The following is an 18,451-nucleotide window of genomic DNA, read 5'->3' on the forward strand; positions in this document are numbered from 1 at the left end:
AGGTAGATATAGAAAGCTGAAGGAGCAAAAAGTTACAAATAAGAGGTGCACAGGTGGTTACGCAGCTGATCCACACCTTGAGGTCAATCCACCCCTGATCTCTCTTATTCCTGTTGACCCCTCCTCTCATTTTTTTCTTCTTCTTCTTTCTCTTCTTATTCTTCTTTCATTCTTGACATTCAATGACTCATTTGCAACGTATCCTTGTTTTTTGCCTGCTTGTTGCACTCTTTTAGTTCCTCCATGAGCCGAGACTTCTGTATTTAAAAACCCCTAAACTCTACAGCAGACAGGTATCCACCCAGGTGGGCAGCATCAAGTCCCAGAAAGATGTTGATGGTCAATCAATCGGCACCAAACCCGTTTCGACCCTGTAATGATGTTCGCATGTGTATAAAAACTCTCACTTGTAGTAACTTTCACAATCACCTGTTGTGGGTAACCTGATGATCCCAAATCAAGCCAATCAAATGAGTATCGATTCACGAAAGCTATCGGCAAGGTGTCGCAATAGATAACGGACTAACAATGACATTAAGTGTTGTCAATGTATATTTACCTTAATACCAAGGAAATGGAGACATTTTGTGAACAAGGTCTCCATGTCAACGTGTTCCGCAGAGGCAGGCAGGGCATTCTTCTGTCTGCTGTGTGGGAAGCGTGTGGGAACTCGGAGTGCTCTGCTCATACACACCGACAGCCATGCTGGAGAGTCAGGTTACAGCTGTGGAGCGTGTTCCCGACCCTTCCCATCGCACTCTGCGCTCAAAAGGCATCTCCGGACCCACACAGGTTCAGATAACACTGCACACTTTCACCGCTTTGTAAATTGATTGCGGTTGTACGGGTACAGGAATTCCCATGTGTCCATACAAATACATAAAGGGTTTTGCACACCCACATTCATCATTGCTCACCTTGTCATCACCCTAAACCTCGTTGAGGTGTGTTTAAAGTGTATGCTTGCTTGTAGTTGTTGTTTGAACATGTGCGTATCTACATCATGTTTACGTACGTTTGCCTCACTTCTGTACTCATTTCCCCGTCATCCTTCTCCCTCCCCACACGCCCTCCTCGTCATGTCACATACATTCTTCCAAAATCCCACACTTGATTATCCTCCCAAATTATAATCTGAATGTTCTCCCCGATTCATTCATTCCCTGTATTATTTTACCTGTGGAATTTACTTCTTGTGTCGGTTGTCTCCTGCCCCTCCCTCCAGTTCTTCAATGGTGCTGCTAATAATCACTTCGTGCTTTCTCCTGTCCCTTTCCCTGTCCCACCTGCCATCTTCCTTCTCCTCATAACCGCTCTGTCTTCCCTACACCTTCCCTTTATGTTACTCAAGTTCGATGTCTTCATATCCCTTAAATCTCTCCGATCCTCTGTCAGTTTGTGAACCCGTTGCTCTCTGCCGTGTAGCTCCTCCACGGCTCTCGATTTCTGTTTATAATTATTTTCGGGGATTTTTTTTCTTTGAGTACAGCAGAGGCTAAAATAATTCTCCAGATTTCCCTTATTTGCTGACCCACTTTCTCTTCCTTCTCCCTCAAGCTGGAGAACATCCATTTGAGTGCGAGTTCTGCGGGTGCTGCTATAGCGAGGAAAACTCCCTTCGTAACCACAGGCAGATCCACACGGGAGAGAAGCCGTTCACCTGCAATGGCTGTGGAAAGAGGTTTTCGTTGAAGCACCAGTTGGAAACTCACTACAGGGTGCATACAGGTACTCTACTCTGACCTCTTTCAGCATCCACTTTAACCTATCACGGTGCTCTCACCTTCTGTTCACTTCAGCTTTTATCTCCTTCCCTTATTTCCCTCTTTGGCCTGTATCGGTTCCTCATCTGAACCATGGTTCATGAAGCGGGAAACCCAGGTCCAAATCCCTTATTACCCCGTGTACGAGAAGCAAAAAGCGAGGTTAAGCAATAGGTTCACTTCTGTCACTCTGTCTGTCCGTCTGTCTGTCGCCAAATGCCACATTATGATTGAGGAACAATTTGATATCAATTGCCACTGGGAAGAAATCTCCCGATGCCTGGCTAAAGGCTTGGTGATCGGCGCGTTGGCATTTATGCCTCGTGCCGATTTCCACTTCACTCGAAGAGCGCTCGACCTGGTTGGCCACCGTCCAGGGGGAAGCCTTCCATCTTGGGGCCGTATCCGGCCCCAGGAGTTGGGTTCGCATGGAGGCCTCCACGATCGTAAGGCGGTCTATCAGATCACTGTACGTCCCAGAGAACCTCGGTGCCTTTTCCGCGTCGGGCCAGTGCATAAATACGTCGCTTTAAACAACTCCTCGGCTCTCGCCGAGGCAGCCTTGTGAAGGGAACCTCCAGTCATCGCCTGGTACGGCTTGGACAGAACTGCTAGATCGGCATCCCAACGGGATCCGTAAAGCAGCGATGCCCAGCCACGCCAAATGCGGCAGCCTGCAACCTAGCCCACGCGTAGACACCTGGTGCAGCCCGAACGACAAGGCCAAGGCCTTCAAGCTCCCGCGGAGTGTATGGCGCAATTCTCCATGTCCAGGCCGGAAGGCCTGGGGGCATGGTGTGGATGACCTCCGCAATGCGGGTCTCTCATTTGGGACACCTCACGGCGAGGTCCCAGGCCACTGGGCTGAGCACCACCCACCAAGGGAGGTCAGAGGACACACAAGCAAGTTGGAATTCTCCCAAGACCAACCCTCGGAGAGGGAATGCTCGCACCCAGTAGCCGAAGACCATCACCATGCTGTGCATAATCATCTGCACATCCGCTACCATAGGTAGCGTCGCCGGTGGCTCATCATATAACCAGTCGAGTGATGCCAGAAAGCGGGTTGAATCCAAACAGACGTCCCAAAAAGGGGCACCTGGTGCACCCGGAAGATCTCAAGGAAAATCCCATAGTGCGATGAGACAAGGTGTTTACACGTCGAGAAGCAGCTACCGCGACCGGTGACCAATTCCCTGTCGGCATTCACAATGCTCGGGTGCCAAAGCACGGTATGATACTAAACTGTGACCAAACGTCATCATGTTACAGTGTATAAGGCCATAATGGTGATGTATGAAACTGCTTTGTACAGTAGCGATAAACTTGTGGATTTTTATTAAAACAATCGTTAATATCATTATTTCATTAAAATTGAAGTAAACACTTGAACACTTGGTGAGGCCCCATCTTGAATATCGTTTGCAGTTTTGGTCACCACAACTCAGGAAGGACATAGCTGCCATAGAAAGGGTTCTGCGCAGGGTTAATATATTAATTCCGGGCCAAGCTAGACTCATTTATGAGAAGTGCTTGAAGGAGAAAGAGCCTTATACATTAGAAAGGAGGTGATTACTTGGGGATATGCCAGGGATGTGTAAGATAATGAAGGGTATCGACAAAATAAGGGCAGAATAATTAATTATTCGGCACAATAGACAGTGATAGGTCCACAGCATGAGAGTAAAGCCACTGTCACACCTTGACGATTTAGCCAGCGTATGCCGACGTATCAAAATTTATCTAAAACGCTGGCGTTCGCTGAACTATCGATGTTTTTTTTCAGTTTTGGGCGTATAATAGCGTATTCATAACGAGTTGGACGTATGCATAACGTATTAGTAACGTACACAGAACGTTTCGATAACTTATAGATAACTTATACCAACGAATGCTTAGTGTGTTGTTGGCGTTCACAACTTATGCCCAACGATAGTCTAACTTATGCATAGTGCACGGCAGCGTATCGCCGACGATCACGTGGCATAGCCTATTAAAATAATGGCTTGACAGACTTCTCTGACCACTAGGGACTGGGTGTTGTGAGGGACCCTCCATCCGAACTTCATCGAGGCATACTTGTTTCCAGAGGCAAGGTGACGCAAAGTCAGTGCCAGCTTCATGCCAGGCTCAAGCGGATCCCTGTAGAAGGTGTACTGCTTGGTTATCCTTGGACCCACTCTGGCTAGCAGCTCGTCGAACATCGCTGGGGGCATACGCAGGAAGTTGGTGAAGGATGCATGGTCCTCGTTACGGAGTTCCACCATGAGCTGGTCATACATGCCAAACTGCCGTCGCCTCCCGATCCATGGTCTCACCCAGTTCCTTCTCCTCCGTTCACCTCTTCTTCTCCTGGCTCTATTGGCACGCAACTGGTACAGTGTCAAATTGATGAAGTCATGTTGATGTTGGAGGACAGCTAGTAGGTATTCTCGTCTCAGCCTTGCCGGATCCTCCATCTCTCGGATGACATGGACATCTGCTCACCATGGAGTCTGGAACACTGACGGGTTCCTCCTGTGAACCCCATTTATACCAATTCCCCTAAACGCTGCCAATACGCCATTATACGGTAGCTGTAAGTTAGAAACACGTTCAGTAAGTTCTGTGGTCGTCCGGAAGACGTCAAATACGTCTACATACATCAATATGCGTTGGAGATACGTTACACATAGGTTCAAAGCACGTTACTCATAGGTTAGAAATAAGTTTCGAGTACGCTAGACATTATCTCGACGTATTTCGACTTATGAGTAACTTACAAGTAACGTGTGTCAACGATCGCCTAACGTGCCTACAACTTATGGCCAGCGTATGCGGAACGTGTGAGTCATACGCTGGCATACGTCGACAAATTTTGTGCATGCACAAAATTTGTCGACGGGCTCGGCGTACTACGACGTATGCCAGCGTGCTTCAGCATGCTCTTAACGTATACAAAACTTACCCATAACGTATTCGACGTGTGCCAGCATATTCGCCAAATTTTTCATACGTCGGCATACGCTGGCTAAAACGTCAAGGTGTGACAGCGGCTTAAATGACGAGAGTTTAAAAGGTAGTAGGGCAAGGGTCTTTCACTCAGAGTAGTTGATGCATGGAGAGGTAGTGACAGCAGAAACTACTGAAATGTTTTCAACTCTATCTGTTTGTTACTTCTCGTCTGTTTGTTTTCAACCCAAAAAGGCCTTCTCGTCTTCAGTTGTCATACCCTTAGTACACTGAAGCTTGTGTGAGGCAGTTGCCCTGAAACAACTTGCCTTTGCCTCATGGAAGGCATATCCAACTGAAGGTAATCTCAGTTCCTTTCACAAAGCTCGGAACAAGTGTGTGTCTACCCTCAGGAGAGCCAGGAAACAATATCTCTCTACTCTCAAGACTGAGCTCTCAACCCTTTCTCCCTCCTCCAAATCCTGGTGGCATCTGGTCAAATCTGTTTCTGGTGTTTGTTCCCCCTCCATCCCCTCCCTTACCTCAAATGGCTACACAGCTGACTCCGCACGTGAAAAAGCTGAATGCCTCAACTCTGAGTTTGCCTCAATCTTGTGTCCCAAACCCATCGCTCTCTGCACCCACCATACCCAGTCGTACCCAGCTGCTCCTGGACTCTGTGTCCTTCTCTCCCGACAAGGTGGAGAAGTTTCTGTCAAGCCTCGACTCCGATTCTGCAACTGGACCAGACGGCGTCAGCCCACAGGTCCTAAAATCCTGCTCTGCTGCTCTATCACTCTCTCTCTCTCTCTCTCTCTCTCTCTCTCTCTCTCTCTCTCTCTCTCTCTCTCTCTCTCTCTCTCTCTCTCTATCACTCTCGCTCTCTCTTCACCCTCTCTTTTGCTCGAGATCATCTGCCATCTGCTTGGAAATCAGCCAACATTACCGCTTTACCCAAAAAAGTGCAAAAACAGATCCTTGCAACTACAAACCAATCAGTCTGCTCCCAGTAATCAGCAAGGTCATGGAATTAATCATCGCTTCGGATATCAAATCCTTCCTCTTCTCCAATGGCTTGATCTACATCAATTTGGATTCAGACCAGGTCATTCTACTCTGGACATGCTGCTTCTGCTGTCTCATCAATGGATGGAGGTCCTCAATGCCAAACAGGAAATCAGAGCCGTCTCCCTTGACATATCTCGTGCCTTAGATACGGTCTGGCACCCCGCTCTGCTCACTAAACTCTCCTTTTATGGTATCCATGAAAATCTCCACTAATGGCTAATCTCCTCTCCTTCCTCACAGACGTATCTGCCATGATTTTTCCTGGGAAAACCACATTTCCAAGCTGGCCTTCAAAGCCAGTCGCCAACTGCGCCTGGATGGGTTTGAGTGTTGTGGAGTAGTAGCTGAAACTCGAATTATATCAAGGTTCCTCCTGATGACTCCATCTTTGCTCTTTATGTCTTCTGGTTCCTTCTGATGATTCAACACAACACAACAACAGGCATTTTAAGGCCATTTTTCCCTGCAAGAGCGGGGGTTAGCCAATGATGATTCCAATGCAGTATTTGGTTTTCCGTTTCATTAGCTCTTACACGAACCTTGACTTGGTATCCAAATTTTTTTTTTAAAGTCCTGTCATTGTCAACATGTGGCTCTAAATGGATTTCATCTATCATCTCCTCTTCCTGTCCAGGCAGCAGTGCCTCAAGGCAGTGTTCTGTAACTGGAGGGAGGAGCGGGTTTGAAGAGAGTGAGAGAGTTTGTTCGCACGACGAGGATGCCCAGTCGGCAACTGGCTTTGCCTGGTGTTGGCTTAGCGGTTAGGGTGCCATCTTGGGATCCTGAGTTCGAATCCCGGTCGATAGCTGAATTAACGCCAGGGGGGTTGACTCAGCCTGTCATTCTTCCGAGGTTGGCAAATTGAGTACCAGCTTGCTGGGATGAATGATCCTGATAGGGATACCGTATCCCTGCGCATCGTAAGAGGCGACTAAGGGTTGGCGTCAGGAAGGGCATCCGGCCATTAAAAAAACATTGCCTCAAACAGGGAACCATGATTGTCATGGGGCCCGCAAGGCTAACCCCCACTTTAGCGGGGAAAATGGCCTGAAAACGATCATTCATTCATTCATTCATTTCATTTGTCTCTCCTCTCCTGTCCACCCACACCTCTTCCCCCACACGTACCCTGTTTGTCAACTTTTAGTGTCTACGCACATGACTCGTGTCTCCTCGGTGCTCTTGGATCCCTCTTCCCATCAATATGTCCCCACACATGCTGCCCGTGTGTTTATTTCTTCCACGTATCTCCGACCTCTGTATGCCAACTCGTTCCACTGTATCTCTGTGTCAACATTACTGTTGTCATTCAGTTATTTCATGCGATAATCTCTGTCAATAACAAAAAAAAAATACTCTGCCAAAAGAATGTTGTTGTCATGGCAACAAAGAGAAAACTTTTGATTGTGTGTGTATATGTATATGTGTATGTGTTGTTGGTTGTTATCTCCAAATGCGGGTTTCAGAAGGTTGAACGGACCTCTCCCATGTGTGTGTGTGTGTGTGTGTGTGTGTGTGTGTGTGTGTGTGTGTGTGTGTGTGTGTGTGTGTGTGTGTGTGTGTGTGTGTGTGTGTGTGTGTGTGTGTGTGTGTTAGGGGTGTACATACAGTAATCTCCCGATTTACAATCTTTCAACCTTGCATGCTAAAATTTTTGACACCAAAAATTTGAGTTGCGATCTACAAACGCGACATTGTGAACTTCTGCTCAACTCCAGTCAAGTCATTTTTCAACTTCAGAATTCAAAACGCAAACTCGTGAAACTTTGCTCAAAATTTTTGATCGTGGAATTTATAATGACCACGTACAGCATTTCTCTACAAAACGCCACAGCGTCACTCAGCTTATGATGACGTCAGAGCGTCGCTTCCCTTGGACTGTCCTATGCCGTCACATTTTTGCTGAAGTGCATGCATCTAACATACTCAAACTTTCCCACTAACCTCACACACTCAAACCTTCCCCACACCCCACACACTCAAACCTTCCCATGCACCCCACACACTCAAGCCTTCCCCACACCCCACACACTCAAACCTTCCCCACACTCAAACCTTCCCCACACTCAAACCTTCCCCACACTCCACACACTCAAACCTTCCCACGCACCCAACACACTCAAACCTTCCCACGCACCCCACACACTCAAACCTTCCCATTTCCCTGAAACACACTTCCCTGAAAACCTGAAACACACTTCACCCCACACACTCAAACCTTCCTATGCACCCTACACACTCGAACCTTCCCACGCACCCCACACACTCAAACTTTCCCACTAACCTCACACACTCAAACCTTCCTATGCACCCTACACACTCGAAACTTCCCACGCACCCCACACACTCAAACCTTCCCATGCACCCTACACACCCGAACCTTCCCACGCACCCCACACACTCAAACCTTCCCACACACTCAAACCTTCCCATGCACCCCACACACTCAAACCTTCCCACGCACCCCACACACTCAAACCTTCCCATGCACCCCACACACTCGAACCTTCCCATGCACCCTACACACCCGAACCTCCCACACACCCCACACACTCAAACCTTCAGGTGAGTTGCAGGTGTTTGCAATATAAAAATCACTCAATCAACCAGTTTGAATAGAGAAAAGGAGTAATTCTGCTGTTTTGTGTCACTGTGTGTCGAAGAGCACCGAGTCAAAACGACACCCCTGGCTCTAACGCTGCAGGGTTTTCTGGGTTCCAAACAGTTCTCCTCAAATGCCACACCAGAAAACGCGACCGTCTGCCACAAAAACAGCACCAGCGAGAGCCAAAAATGTGACCGCCTGCACCCAACACCAGAAATGGTGAGAGAGAGAGAGATAGATACAGACAGACACAGACAGACAGACACAGACAGACAGACACAGACAGACAGACACAGACAGACAGACAGAGACAGACAGACAGAGACAGACAGACAGAGACAGACAGAGACAAACGGACACAGAGACGGACACAGAGAGAGAATGCGACCGTCCGCCAGGAAGCCCAGGACAGAGAGAGATGAAATGCGACTGCTCACCACGAAGCCCAGGACGAGAGAGAGAAAGATGACAGATTCTTTCTCTTGTCGAACCTTCCAGCTCTCTGACATCATAGGACCAATCCTGACGTCTCATCACATCATCCCATCTCCATGGCCAATCATCCCCTTCAGGGGTGGGGCCTCACAGCCTGCTTGATGCCCATCGAGAATGTTCGGAGGGTGGGGTTTACTTGCCGATTAGCAAGCAAATGTTCGGGTCTCTTTCGGCATGACGGTGTTGTGGGTGAATGGAGCTTTTTATGGCCGTTTTTGTCGCACGTAATGGCGGCCATTTAAAAAAAACAGAAGGGAAAAATCACAGGAGGCAATACATACTGGGAATTATTAATCATTAATCTTACACCCTATCTAACTAACATAAAACCACTCTCCGTGTGGTGACATGCAAACACCCTTAACCTGAACGTTTACCCTGCTTATGTACATCAAGGTGGGCTTCCACTTCACATCACATGGTCCATGCTAAAGTAAGCCATCCTAAGATGCTTGGTAATACAGTTTCTCTGGTACGTTTCGGCATGAGAGGGAAAACGCTCGTGGTAAGTCAAGCACCTCCTCTGTGAGAGATACAACAGATTCATCCACATGCTATGCCTCCAAAATCCTCCTGCATTTATAGTACAGCAGATTTGTGATTGAATTGTACATTTTATGGTAAAAGCAAGAAATTTGGCACAATGATTCTACATACCCTAAAGTTTATTTTCAGATCGGGGCCCATCTTGAAGGTCATGTAATTTGACCTTGGTGGCCATTTTAAAGTCGGCAATTTTGATTTGCGAGAACGGGCCACCATACCGTTCACGGATTGTCAACTTACAAGTTGATGCGCGCCTCTGTTTAAAATGCAAATGTAGGATTATTTCGCAGCATGTTGACTTTGGTAAGTATATAAACCATTTATAAATGTGTATTAGAATAATGGTATGACTGACAGATGATAAAGATCTGCACTTGCCGTGCAGTCAGAGATTCCATTCACTCTCAATTGTTTGTTTACATTTTGTAAAACACCAGATGGCATAATTTCACCTATTTTCATAATTAACTATGAAATATCATACTATATACATTATCTGAATTACAAATGTACCCTTCAATATCATCAAAAGGGTCCTTCCAATTTCTTGGAATTAATTTTGACAGCCCGCATTTCCTGTTGTAAAAAAGGGTCAAGTCATGCCACGGCTAAAAAAGTATGTAATGGAACGCCATAATAGTCAAAATTGTGTTACGGATTCGTCACTTCCGTGGTTGTGGTTTTCATCCACTGTAAACATTTTTGATTCCATGTACTATTATTGTTTTCAAAAGGTTTATTGTTTATGAACTGTTTTCAAAAGGTGAAAAAGTTAGAGTTAAAAGAAACCGGAAACCGGATCGGAAACCGGACGACGAAGAGGAAGAAGAGAAAAAGAAGGCAGAGCGAATGAGTCGGAGAAGAAAGCCGAGTTGCTTTGAGGTCTGAGCGAACGTTGATTAACGAGTCACGAGTGAACTTTGGGTTTCCCAGGAAAGGGATCCCTGCGACAGAGTTGTTATCGCTGTGACAGATCAACCTGCGTGTCAGGTTTTGCGTTGGATTCTGAAGAGAATCATCGTCATCATCGTCGTGCCGTTACGCCACGAGACCGGGCCGTCGGCCATTTTGACAAGCGCAGGACTTGCGCTTCGCTCAAGGTTTCATCTCGCTTCGACCATTTTCACTGCATTCAGACGTTTATCTGGTGTGTGTGTGTGTGTGTGTGTGTGCAACGTGGCTTTTGAAGGTTAATTTGCGGTTCGCCAACTGTGAGCCATGAAACGTCTATACCCGAGGGTGTGATTTCCCAGTCGCCTGGAGGGCGCCTTTGGATTTCCCAGTCGCCTTGAGGGTGCCTTTGTGCAGCTTTGGCCGCGTGACTGTGACTGTCTCATCCGAACGGGATTCTGGTCTCGATTAGACATCGTTCTGACGATCGTTGGAGAGGAACTTTGGTTTGAAGCCGGGAAAGAGACATTGGGAATGTTCTTGTTTCACTCACTTGGAGCACAGTGAGTTATATATTACGAAACTGATGGTACCATCATAGGATATATATTGATTGTACTTTTCATTACTATTATTGTTGTACTGTTATTCTTGTGTGATCTTAATACAGTATTTGTTTGTTGGTAACAATTGGTGTGGCTTCACCATTGATCTTTGACATACAGAATAACACATTTTTCTGCCGTGACTCCTCTCGGGGCTCGGAGGTACACCGTGACCAGAGGGTTTGGGGAGGAGCACGTAACAATTGTCAAATTTTTATTATCCGTTAATAACCTATTCAAATGTGTGTTTTTTTGTGTTTGAAGGCAAAAACTACCACAATGTAATAGGTGGACTCAATTTTACATTTGAAATATATTTTTCAGCGCAATCCATTTTCCTCTATTTTTTTGAACATTTAAGGTAGATGTGGATGGGGTAAAATAGGCCTAAATCTCAATTGTTCTTTGATTTTTTTTCTATGGTGGGAATTCAAGGGATATAATGTCCAGCTACAGATGGAGAGGGCTCTCTAAGGTTCGAAGACTAGTGCACACAACAAAAAACGAAGTGTTCATTTTGATTACTGGCTCAAAGTTCGACAACTGGAGATCATGCTTCTTGTCTATGTTAGATCACTTCGGGTGGGCAACTTCGACTTATATGTGCAATCCCTTGCACAGATTATCCCATGGATTTTTGCATTAGATCACACCCACTACTCCAGGTGGTTGTCGGTCCACATCCGAGACATGATGTTCTGTCGGTGAAGCATCCAAACATCCTTGCAGAATTCCGTGCTGGAAAATTTGTCATGCACAAAACAGGAAATAAGTTTTCAGTAATGGCCATCAATCAATGCCACGAGCAGAACAATGGTGAGGTCAAAAGAACAGGAGGAGCAGTTGGACTGACTGAAAATCCTGCAGCACTGGAGGCACTGGAGTGTGGCGGGCCCTGAAGTGGCGCGATTGACCGCAGAATTTGAAGGCCGATCTATTGCCTTGCCTTGACACAGAGGCAAGAGTATCAGAACAATCCCCTGAAGTTGAGGCAAAATTTCTTGATTGTGCCACCATAGTCCAGATGCTGAATCCTGGAACAGCAAAGACCTTTTTGGAATATGCACAGCAGGTGTTTGTGCCCTATGTATCAACACAGCTTGAGAATACCACACACATTGATATTGTATGGGACATCTATAAGCCTGATAGTCTTAAGAGTACGACCAGACAAAAGAGTGGAAAAGGTGTGCGTAGACGAGTTGTTCCAAATTCTGCATTGCCAAAGAACTGGAAGGATTTCTTGCGAGTGGACGAGAACAAAACAGAACTATTCGACTTCTTGTCACACCAGGTCACACTTTTACAAACAGAGGGCAAGGAGGTGTATACAACCAATGGACATGATGTGCTTAGTTCCTTTCCACAAACTGACTTGACAGGACTGGTGCCATGCTCACATGAGGAAGCCGATATGCGACTGTTTTTGCACATGGCAGATGCTGTCAGCAAGGGGTACAGGAAATTGTTGGTTCATACAGTCGATACTGATGTCGTCGTGATCGCAATAGCGACACTCACCCGCATAAAGCCAGATGAACTGTGGGTGGCGTTTGGTACAGGTGGGAATTTCAGGTTCATAGCACTCCATGAAGTAGTTGCAGCCATTGGTCCACGGAAATCTACTGTCCTTCCCATGTTCCATGCCCTGACTGGCTGTGACACGGTGTCTTCGTTTGCAGGTATTGGAAAGAAGACAGCATGGTTAATATGGAATGTCTACCCTGAGGTCACAGAAGCATTTGAAGAGCTAATGAACATGGGGAATGCTATCAACGAAAAGTGTATGGAAATGATAGAGCGGTTTGTTGTCCTCATGAATTGCAAAACAAGTGAACTCAGTAGAGTCAATGATGCCAGGAAGCAACTGTTCGCCCAGAAATCTCGTTCACTGGAAAACATTCCACCAACACAAGTTGCATTAGAGCAGCACATAAAGCGTGCCCGTTACCAGTGTCATTCCTGGAGCATGTGTCTGTCTTCCGATCCACAGTTACCAAACCCTTCTGACTGGGGATGAACCAAGGGCTTCACTGAGTGGCATTCCCTCTGGACCACTCTCCCAGAAGCATCAAAGTCATGCTATGAACATGTTATGAACATATGAAAAGTCATTGTTGTGCACACCCTCCTTAAAAGAGCACGTGATTTACCATCGACAATCAAATAAAAGGCGAAGTGTAAAACATCTTCAATGCGTTCTGAAGGCCATTGGCTACCCTGACAGATTATTATCAAAAAGGGATGCGATCTTGGCGAAGCCTCGCAACAGGACTGTCCCACAGCAACAACCAAAAGGTTATTGTGTTTTGCCTTTTGTACCGGGTGTGTCCCAAAGGATTGGCAGAGTTTTGAAATTTGCAGGTGTGAGAGTAAGTTACATACCTATGTTCACCATGAGATAGACACTTATGCAGGTCAAGGACAAGCTTCCCAGGAATGACCGGGCAGGGGTGGTGTACACGGTTCCCTGTGTTTGTGGTGCTGAATATATTGGCGAGGCAGGGAGAACATTACGACAACGTGTCAACGAGCATCGCAAGGCCTTCGAGTGCAACTATCCAAAGAGATCTGCCATTGCCAAACATGGTCTGAAGGCTGGCCATGTTCCCCTGTGGGATAATGCCAGCATTTTGGGTGCAACCCCCAGTAAACGCAGAAGGAGGATTTTGGAGGCATGTGGAGGAATCTGTTGTATCTCTCACAGAGGAGGTGTTTGACTTACCATGGGCGTTTGTCCCTCTCATGCAGAAACGTACCAGAGAAACTGTATTACCAAGCACATAAATTAGTACCTCGTTTGCTGGCCTGGCCTCTAAAGGCCTCTAAAGGCCTCAAATGGCCTCTAAAGGGTTGTTTTTTTTGTTTTTTGTTTTTTGCTGTCACTTTGATGTATATTGTTACTTTATATGCATCTCCACATTTAGCCCACCCTTTCATCCCCCTCCCACCTCTCATTCCCTTTATCTAACACTATTTCACAATCGTTCCGGTATCTCAGGCCATTACTTTTATGTTTACAATATATCTGTTTAGCTTAATTGATTTGAATTACCACCATCACTTGAAGCAAGTAATAATTCATGTTTGTTTGTTTTTCATCGATTTATTTGAATTATGTTGCGGTTCGTTTGATTTAACAATTGATTTAACGGTTGTTTTGATTTAACATCCGAATATGTGATTTCTGTTGGTTCAACGGTTTTTGGTTTGATTTACGGTTTAAATTTGAATGGCACGAGTTTGTTCCAGAATGGCATTGATTGGTGGTTTCGGTGTCTCCACCCCTCCTTTTTCCTTGATATAAGAGGGGTGTAGAATTGTTTTTCTTTACTCTTGAGAAAGGTCAGTGGATGCACGGTTGTTCGTGTTGCAGATCGAAACGTCGAGCAGTTGTTTATTTTGCTCATTAAAGGTTGGAGAACTCAAGATGGATTAATTATATATATATATATATATATATATATATATATATATATATATATATATATATATATACATACATATATATATATTACACACACACACACACACACACACACACACACACACACACACACACACACAAGGTATCTATGGGGAAAAACGCTCCCGATTTAAAAACTTTCGATTTCCGAACTACTTTTCAGGAACACCTGGTGTTCGTAAATCGAGAGATTACTGTATTGTTGTATTTGATGAATAATACATTGATTTACATGTACACTTTTCAATCACATTGGTAGTTGTGTCGTCATTCCGTAGGCCACCGTGTACATTCATTAACCTCCCAGAGAGGCACAGTAATACCAGCCTATAATGGACTGTGATACTCACACAGCCAGCTCCATTATCACCTTTGTTATTTGGAGATGGGGGTGAGGGGGGCTTGCAATAAGAGCTGGTGCTGCCTGTCATACCAATTTTTATCCTCCTTGCTGCTTTTCCCAGGAGAGAAGCCGTTCGAGTGCAAACTTTGCAGCCAGAGATCCAGGGATTACTCGGCGATGATCAAGCACCTCCGCACACATAGTGGTGCCGCCCCCTACCAGTGTCCCGCATGTAGGCAATTCTGCTCTTCTTTGGCCGCGATGCAGCGACACCTGCGAGGTCACTCCCCGGCAGAGTTGCCGGTCGGTTGGCGATTGGAACACGCATACCTTTACCTATGCTATGTGTGAGCGACCGGCGGCGAACGGTGACCGTCATCGTCAACAATGCCTCGGGTTCCAGAGGGAGCCCGGGTTATAAAGTTCGGATGAGAATGTGTACGTGAGTCATAGATTGTATAGAAGGATATGGGAATGTCGTTCTAAATCGAGCTCCGGAATTGTATCCCTTTCCCCTTGATCTGTAGTCGTTTTGGAGAGAGTTCATGATTGAGTGAATGGAGAATGAGGAAAGGAATGGGTCGATAGTTTTTGAGATGAAAGGAGATTGTTTGGGGGGTAACGGTTGGATTGATGGGTAGATATATCAGCAAGGAAAGCCAATAAAATGGATTGTTATTTTAACATTGAGATGTTTTGTAAGGATTATTGCTATTTGTGGGGTAGGGTGTAGAAGGAGTGGGGATGATGAATACATCGGATCGGACAAAGTGGTCACTTCCATTCCCCATACCATTTGGGGAGGAATGCAAGTGATGGGGTATCATGGCAGTTATGACGGGGTATCATGGCAGCAATTGGATGGCAATAAGTGGATTCAAAATGGAACGAACACACCAGAGCGACAACGAGGTGACTGTGCATGGAAGGCCTGGTGTGGCGTTCCTGTTCCAGAATTCGATGATAAATATGAAACATGGTTGGAATGTTGTTGAAGAGCAAAGTACAATGTAGAAATTCTTGTTTATACAGATCAGTTAAAAACAACATTCTTAAGATGTGCATGAAATTCGATTTCATGCCTCAGTCATTTAAATGTGAATTTACGGGAAGAAAAGAAAATGCAGAAAAATTGTCTCTCCTACAATGAATGTATTTCATTGACTGTGAATTTGAAAGCCATAAGATGTGGAATGTCTCCTGGGCAGCTATGAAGCTGGATGGGGCTTGGTTGTGGGTGGGGCTTGCGCTGTGGGTGGGGCTTGTTTTGGAGTGAAACTGTGATAAACCAACTTCCAAGGCTAATCGTCAATATTATTGTTGTTGCTTGTTTCTATCACTGCAGTTGCTGCATTTACTAAGTGAGTTTAGTTTTTTTTAAACTTTTTTATTTTCTTGTTCAGCTGTGAATTTACTGAGCATGGGACTAGAGGGAATGTTCATGTTCCCTTGGAGAGTTTCCACGTCGGTGTAAAACGTGTGGCTGCTTGAATACACCCATGGGCTTGTGACACCATGTTGTATATTCTAATTATTTGTTTTTGGCAAACAATCTACCTCAATGTAAGACAACACATTTGTCTCTGAGTTTGTCTGGTTGGTTGGAGTGTGTGTCCAGCTCCCTTGTTTTCAGTGTCTATCTGTCCATTGAAGTGCATATGTTATTTGGATGAGTGATTCTGACAGCTGAACACAGAGTCAGTCGTGTTGTCGAGATATAATTATACAAACTGTATTATGTGGCCAGTATTACCCCAGCCAGCATGGAAGATGTCCAAGAGGGTATTATCGGCATGATGTTGAACTTTAGCAGCCAGCGTCTTTACGCACCCTGGTTGGTCCAGCATTTGCCCAAGATTGTCTGCTTGTGGACATCCGTTGAAGAGTCGGCGATACGTTTGTGTAGCCACCCTTAGAGTGTGACCATCCGTTATGTGGCCAAATGAAATATTTCAACACGTGTCTGCATCTTGCAATGTTTAAATACCCTCGCTCAAGAAGTCACCTGTGTTGCCTGCTAGAGAGAGTATGGTCGCTTTAGACAGGTTTTATGAGATAAATATTCTACACCATTCCCCAAAACACCCACTCGTGTGCCTTTCAGTCTAACCAAAGTGTTTTGCCTTCAGTCATGTCAAATGGTGTCCGGGGAGGGATGCGAGGGGGTTTGACGATGGGGATGGAAAAACAGCGGTGAGTTCAGAGGGAGCAGAGCATTGAGAAAGATTGTTTCTGCATTGGGATTGAAAAGGTGCTGATCATGCAGCAACGGAGGTTCAGCATTTATCAAGAAAGTGCTTGATTGAAATAGAGCACCAAAGAGGTGGTATGGAAAATGTGTGCTAACATGTTACTAGGAAAGAAAAAGAACACACGTGAAGCTTAAAAATACTGCACCACAATAGGACTGGAAAGAATGTACCACCAGAGAGAGAGAGAGAGAGAGAGAGAGAGAGAGAGAGAGAGAGAGAGAGAGAGAGAGAGAGAGAGTATGAGTACGAAGATGGTGCTGGTGATGCGGAGATCTGTACAGACCATTATCATAGAGAACTACCCAGCTAATGTACCATGCCATGAGGGTGCTGTGAGAATACCATAGGGATACTGTGAGTGGAGTACTGTTCCGGTACTGTGAAAGTACCTTTTGAGAGTTGAGTACCATGTGACGGTGCTGTGACAGTAGAGTACCGTGATGATGCTATGAGAGTAGAGTACTGTGACGGTGCTGTGAGAGTACCGCAGCAGCGCTGTGAGATTAGAGTACTGTGAGAGTAGAGTACTGTGAGAGTAGAGTACTGTGATAGTGCTGCGAGAGTACAATGGCAGTGCTGTGGAAGTACCGTGGCGGTGCAACGAGAGTAGATTACCATGACGGTGCTGTGATACATTTTCTTAAGCATTGCTGGGACTCATAATGGGGTATTTGTTGAAAGGCAGACACAGTAGTATTACAACGTAGTTATTTTTTACAGTGAGGACTTTTTGATTGTAATGACAGAGGGACGTTGTACATTTCACTGCCTTGTTTGTACCTGTACTTAACAGTCGTTGCTGGCTTTTTAATAAAACGTTTGAACAAACGCTTTGTTTCTGTTTCAAACACCTTTTGTCTCACCTGTCATCATCTTCTTTGATATTAGGTTCACTTATTCAATATTCACAGTGCGGCCAATTTCTCTCTCAAAAATAAATAAATATTGTTGCAGTCGCCAGATTCGGACCAGCGTCCCGATCCCAATCCTGATTAAGCAATATTAAGGTCGAAGTCAAATCCGCCACCCGCACGATCACAAATTTACTGACGGATCGTAGAAAGAGACCATTCGCCATCTGTCGGGAAAGCCAAATTAATCTTTGCTTTGGTTTTCAGCGTACAGATTGCTCGAACGAGAATCTGACGCTCTGTTCGGATCGCCCTTCGGAACAGGATGGAAGCCCGAGCAGTGGCTTAGGTGGTCCTGCAGTAGTTTTACAAAGCCTCCTGTGAGGTAATGACACCAATTTCCCACAATTGTGCTTTTTAACCATGCAGGGAATATTAGCCAAATGTTGAACCATGAATCAGCCGACATAAGTTAATTGAGGTAATCAGATTTAATAAATGGAAGAGGGAGATTGTAGGAGAGAAAAACATGCATCAACAGCAATAACATAATCAATCAGACACAGATTAGGTGGTTATGATTTTTTTTTTGTTTTGTTGGATACTGAATCGAGGCTCGTGAAAGAGCTGACATT

The 18,451-nt window shown here is 45.5% G+C and overlaps 1 protein-coding gene across 2 annotated transcripts in view; it reads left to right on the forward strand.

Annotated features, from left to right (window-relative positions):
• The window catches only part of LOC137439505 (zinc finger and BTB domain-containing protein 16-A), a 51,307-nt gene extending 33,513 nt beyond the window's left edge, over positions 1 to 17,794 (forward strand). For both annotated transcript variants that reach the window (XM_068135306.2, XM_068135305.2), the window contains 3 exons: positions 622 to 792; positions 1,558 to 1,728; positions 14,835 to 17,794. In XM_068135306.2, coding sequence (XP_067991407.2) covers positions 622 to 792; positions 1,558 to 1,728; positions 14,835 to 15,064 — 572 coding nt within the window. In that variant the 3' untranslated portion in view covers positions 15,065 to 17,794. The remainder of the gene's footprint in view (positions 1 to 621; positions 793 to 1,557; positions 1,729 to 14,834) is intronic.
• The last annotated feature ends 657 nt before the right edge of the window (positions 17,795 to 18,451 follow it).

Source organism: Myxine glutinosa, chromosome 14 (assembly GCF_964187855.1).
Source record: "Myxine glutinosa chromosome 14, kmMyxGlut1.1, whole genome shotgun sequence".
Lineage (NCBI taxonomy): Eukaryota > Metazoa > Chordata > Myxini > Myxiniformes > Myxinidae > Myxine > Myxine glutinosa.